The sequence below is a fragment of the Myotis nattereri genome (assembly GCF_964212035.1).
Source record: "Myotis nattereri genome assembly, chromosome: 14".
Lineage (NCBI taxonomy): Eukaryota > Metazoa > Chordata > Mammalia > Chiroptera > Vespertilionidae > Myotis > Myotis nattereri.
The window spans coordinates 54234772-54240771 of NC_138089.1; the positions used below are offsets into that span (position 1 = coordinate 54234772).

The following is a 6000-nucleotide window of genomic DNA, read 5'->3' on the forward strand; positions in this document are numbered from 1 at the left end:
GCTCTCCCCTTGCCCTCTCAAAAGGTAAGTTTTTCTTTGTCACCTACGTTCAAGTGGATGTGCTCAACGAAAGGGGAAATGCTTTTTTTTTTTTTTTTAATTGTCAAGGAACCAGAGCAAAAGAAGCCGGGTTGTCAACTGAGATTCACAGATACCAGTGACTGCTGATTTTACAGCCTCAGGGGTCAGATAGATTGCTGGGCACATCTTCATGGTTCTGTGTGCCTCAGGGCAGGCCCTTTCGTTTCACCAGTCACAGAAGCCACAGAAAGACTGTCGCTGAAGCACAAGGCATGCCAGGTGTCTAGCACTCAGATCTGAAGTCTGGATCCTAGACAGCCTGCAGTCCCTCAGGCCAGGAAATCCCTGTGTGTTGGCCCCCATGGTTACAGGTTAGGTTCCCGGGAAAGCAAACTGTCAGATGTTGATTAAGGATGCAGGGGACTTAGGAGGGGCTACTCTTTGGACTCTTGTCTGTGGAAGGGAAAGGAGGAGGTGAGCTGCAGGGCAGTCCCAGTGGAGCCCTCAGCCATCCCTACAGGAACTTCTGAAGCTGGGATGACCCTTTAGAGTTTTACCCAGTTGGCGTCTGCCAGGCCTTTATACTCCATGTCAGCCAGTCATTGCATGCAGGCTGCAGGCCATCCCAGGAGGGGGTAAGGCAGCCCTCCGTGGCTGAAGCCACCCCAAAGGGGGCTGTCTGCTGAGGGCTGGGGAGTAAGCTCTCCGTTCCTGAAGGGCAGTCTGGGTGGTCTGCCACAGCATGGGCCCCACCGCTGTCCTGTTTGCAGAAGGTCCTTGCAGCCGAGGGGCAGGGCGGTGCAGGCAGAGGGCTTTATTATTCATGGGGGTCCAGCGGGCAGCGTGAGCGTCATGTTTCCTTCATCCTGAAGTGTCCTGGGGTGATGCGGAGTGGGCCCAGGTGGATACTGTGCCCGCACTGTGTCTGTGTCACAACGGAGGGACCCTGAGCTTAGAAACCTGTAACCTTATAAAGGAGTGGCAAGCAAGGCTATCCAACCTTTGCCCCCAAAGGAGACACTATCTTTGTTATCCCAGACAGCAAAAAAATGTTCCCTCTGCCCCCAGAGGGTGACACTCTCTGTGTCTTCAAGGCTGCTGTATAAACGTCCTTGAAAAGATGGTGGGGAACAAAAGCTGTGACATGTAGAATCACCACTGAGAATTGTTCCCAGCATAGTTTGGAAGCAGAAGCTCATACTTTCCAGGTGACAGGGTAACCCACACACATAGGTGTACCCAAGATTTTATTTACTACTAGAGGCCCGGTGCATGAAATTCATGCGGGGGGGTGGGGGTGTCCATCAGCCCGGCCTGTACCCTCTCCAATCCAGGACCGCTGGCTCCTAACTGCTCGCCTGCCTGCCTGCCTGCCTGCCTGATCGCCCCTAACCACTCTGCCTGCCTGCCTGCCTCATTGTCCCTAACTGCTCGCCTGCCTGCCTGATCACCCCTAACTGCCTCTACCTCAGCCTCTGCCAAGGCAACTTCATCCAGAAGGACGTCCGGAATGATGTCTGGAAGGTCGTTCAGCATATTATGCTTTTGTTATTATAGATTGTATGCCCTTGTGTTTAAGAGACAGCTCAGTGCAGAAGAAAGATCCTACATTGAGATAAAGGAGCTTTGGGTTCTGAACTTATTCTGCCTCTCCCCACCATCTGACCTTCATGTGACCTTGAGCAGCACTCCTCCTCTCTGAACCTCTGTTTCTTCATCTGTGAATCGGGGACGACATCTGTTCTACCTACTTTTAAGCTGCCAATTGTGAGGCTTAACGAGCAGCCTTGACAATCGTGGCTTTATTATATATATAACAGGAGGTCTGAAGGTCATTGCCAGTGTTGGTTCAATGGTTCAGCAGTGTCAGGGCTCCGCGCCATGATCCCTGAAGTTCTCCAGATCAGCAGTGGACAATGGGAACCTCATGAGAGCCACCTAGGTCATCTAAAAATTTCCAGTAGTCTCATTTTTTAAAAAGGTATAAAGAAAGAAATGACAACTTTTAATAATATTTTATTTAATCCAATAAGTCCAAAATATTGTCATTTCAACATGTAATCATTAAGAAGAAGTGCTAATGTGATATTTTGCTCCTTTTTTTGTCTGGAGCTTCTGAAATCTGGTGTGTGCTTAGAGCACTAGCTGCATCTCAAGTGCGCACAGGCCCAGATGGCTGGTGGCTCCCGTATGGGATCCTGCAGCTCTAGACGTGTCCCAGATGGTGGCGGGGTGTCTGCAGCTGCTCCAAGCACGTGTCCCCCACCACCGCACCCACTGGGCAGAGTCTCTTCCTCACACACTTCTCAAGACATCCTGGTCTGTTCCCCTCAGCTCCCCAGCAGCCTACGACTTGGTCACATGGCCAGCCGTGGTTGTAAGAAAGGCTGTTGCAGGGTCTGGCTCTTTCATCCTCTCTAGGATGCCAGGAAGCAGGTAGTTGGGGAGAGCTAAGGAAGCAGGTAGTAAATACTTGTGTGCACCCACGCCCCCTGGCTTGCGCTTGGCCCGTCACTAATAGCTCGTGGAACTCTTTACCCCTAAAGCCAAGGGCAACCTCAGAGTCCTTCTCAACACCAGGCTGCAAGCAGTGACAGGTCTCTGACTGTTGGCAGAAGTGACGTATTTGCGGGCTGGATTGTAAGTTCCTGGAGAACAGGGTGGCAGCCCGTTTTCTCTCTGCGCCTCAGGAGGGCTGTGCTGTAGTGGAAATTCAAAACAGTAACAGTGTTGAGTGTTTTCTCTCTGTGCTTAGCTGAATGTTGCAATTTCTTTCCTGGAGAGGAAATCGGGGAGTCCTCACGTCCTCTTGTGTTCGCAGACAGAGCTGCTCTAGCTGCACCAAGAGTAGGTCCTTATTGCACAGTCAGTTACCAAAGTGCTTGACTTGGAGCTGATGAAGCCAAATGAAGCAGGACTGGGGCTGGCTGGAACTGGTGGGGTGTGTGAGTCCCAAGGAAACCGGTCCTTTGGTTTTAAGCGTTGCTTGTCTGTAAGGTCGCGTGCGCTCATATGGAGCGCGCCGTTTCTCAGACCGGGCTTGTGGAGCCACAGGAGAAAACAGCTTTAAAAAAACGAATAAAGGGTAAGAATTTGGAGTTTATTTCTTTGCGGTCCTTTTTCCCTGGTTGGTTTTTAGGTTTGGGTTTATTATACAGCATACTGTACACATAATTTTGTATATATATTATAATTATATATAAGACATATGTATATGCAATATAATAATTACATAAGACATGTATATGTCACATAGTAATCATATATATATGATTTTATATATATATATATATATATATATATATATATACACACACACACACACACACACACACACACACACATAAAATTCTGCATCACCACATAGGTATTTACATTCTTAAAAATGCACATACATGTTATCTTTAACAACTGCATAATATTATCTCTGGCTAATGAGCCATAATTTACTTGAGCATTTTTCATGTCTTAGAGCAGTTGCTTCTGATTTTTCAAACATTATCATCAACTCTATGTGGGTAAAGGGTTAACGAAACCTTTTTTCTATTCTGTTAGCTTTCTAGCTCTGTTTCCTTTGAGGCTCACTAAACTGGAATGAATACAGTGTGGTGACTTCTCCTGGGCATGTCTCTTGCCTAGGGAGTTGTTGCAAGAGATGCCTCTGTGGGACGTGAAGCTTGAAAGCCCAGGTGGTACTTGCACCGGCTCAGTGTGCATTCCATCTCTTTGCCCCTGAGCTATAACCTGGAGGGAAAGGAAGGGAGAAGGCAGGGAGGCTGAGAGACCCTTGTCTGGGCACCTGTGCGAACTGCATGCCCCCTATATGGCCTCCCACTATATGCCCACACAAATTTTATATATGTGTGTGTATTACATACATATAATTATTATATTACATATACATATGTCTTCAATGTGCCATACATGTGGCCTCACTGTGCCAGCAGCTGTGTTTCCCCAGTGTATCCTCTTGAGAGCCAACTTGTGGCCCATGCTAGTCGTATGAGTCTGAATGTTCCGTGGTGTCTAAGGAGACCTTTGGTGGGCCTGTCACCCTACATTTAGGATTATTGCCTTAGGAGAGCTTTGCAGAAGTAGAATCGCTGGGTCAAAGGCTTACGGGCATTTTCAAGCTCCTTGAAACAAGCATCAAGTCAAGTTGACTCCCAAAAGGGTTGCACCAGCAGCTTCCACCAGGTGTGCAAGGAGACAGCCATGTCCCGATCTCTTCACCCGAATTTGTTTTTTAATTTTGTAGATTTGATAACAGAAATCGGCTTCTTGTCATAGTTTGCATTTAAAAAACATTTTAAACTCCAGGTTTGAGAAGCAGTAGCATGTCCTTTTTTTTTTTATGGTTTGACGCTTCCTTTCTTTTGCCCGGCAAGAAAATTAAATGGCAAGTAAATGGGATGTAAAGATTTTAAATTTCGAGATGCAAAGAGATGGAAGAGGCCCCTCCCCTTTCTCTTCTAAACTGCTCTTTCTGCCCCTGCAGGTCTATGCTGCCCTCCTGCCAAGGTACGCCCAGCTCGAGCAGAGAATCCTGTCCCAACCCCAGGGGCTCCTGGAGTGAGTCCTGCAGGCCCAGGCGCCTGTGGACCCTGCCGGCTCCCACTCGCTGACCCCACTGGGAGACGTGGCTCTGGATAGCAGGGACCCTCTTCCCTGTTCTGGGTGCCTGGCCCCTGGCCCCTGGCCCCTGATGTGCTCCAGCCCTGTCCGGGGCCACCTGGAAGCCTGTCTCGCACATCTTCCTGACATCAGCGGGCTGCTTGTGTCCCTGTGTGCTCTGCTCAGGGCAGGAGAGCATCCCTTTCCTGTCTTCATTTTAGGAGGCAGGATAACACAGAGCCTGGGATATCTCCAATAAAGACTGAATTTTCCTTTCCTTTTTTTTTAAACTATATTTTTATTGATTTCAGAGAAGAAGGGAGAGGGAGAGAGAGATAGAAACACGAACGATGAGAGAGAATCATTGATCGGCTGCTTCCTGCATGCCCCCCACTGGGGATCGAGCCCACAGTCGCAACCTGGGCACATGCCCTGACTGGGAATAGATCTGTGACCTCCTGGTTCATAGGTCGACGCTCAACCACTGAGCCACAGTCAGGTGGGCTGACAATTTCCTTTTCAAAGGCAGAAGTAAATCTAATCCAAGGAACTAAATCAGCAAAATAGGGAAGAGAATGCCATCCCACAAACCCTGACCCCAGCCCATCTCTTTCTCCAGTCCTGGCTCTCTGGCCACTTGGAAAATTGTCTCAGAACGACCAACTACAAAGTATCCTAGCTAACTATTACACGTTAAAGGTGAGGGGGGTCGGGTATCTCTAAGCCAAAAGACCTAGTTTTTTTTACAAGAAAAGATCAGGTTGGTATCAGACTTCTCAAAGAGTAAGTAGCAGTGGAGCAACATTTTTAAGAAACTCAAACTAAAAATATGAAATAAGTGTGTAATACCAGCTAAGCTGCCCAAGTATCAAGGATAATTTTTAAGGAGTTTTATTCATGCAAGAGCTCAGAAAGTAACCCCTTGGGATTCTACTAACTGACAAGCTTCATCCAACGAGGAGATGATTGGTGAAACTAAAGCACAAAGACTGGCAATGATCATTGAATATCTTTAATTTGGGATAAAAGACCAAAATGAAAGTGGGGATAAGGGTGGAAGAATAGCATTAAATGGTATATGGTTTGACAAGGTAGAAGTAACACAACTAAGTGAATGAAAAAGGAGAGAGGGAGAGGACCGTACGAAGAGCTCTTCGTTGCAAAGGCAATATGTGTGAGTCAGTATCAGTTAAAGTTGACAGGCCAAATAGTTATATATAGTTATATATAGTGAGCATTATGTAAAGACAATGTGTATGGTATTAAAGGTAATCAGTAGGATGAAAATAGGCATCTCCTTCAATGACCACACACACAATAATACAGGGGACAGAGCACATAGTGAGTCATAAAGGTCACACATTA

The 6000-nt window shown here is 47.3% G+C and overlaps 1 protein-coding gene across 1 annotated transcript in view; it reads left to right on the top strand.

The window, feature by feature from the left end:
• XYLB (xylulokinase) overlaps positions 1–6000 on the top strand; it is a 35200-nt gene extending 29200 nt beyond the window's left edge. Inside the window, exon 19 of the mRNA XM_081106482.1 lies at positions 4520–6000. Coding sequence (XP_080962608.1) covers positions 4520–4597 — 78 coding nt within the window. The 3' untranslated portion in view covers positions 4598–6000. The remainder of the gene's footprint in view (positions 1–4519) is intronic.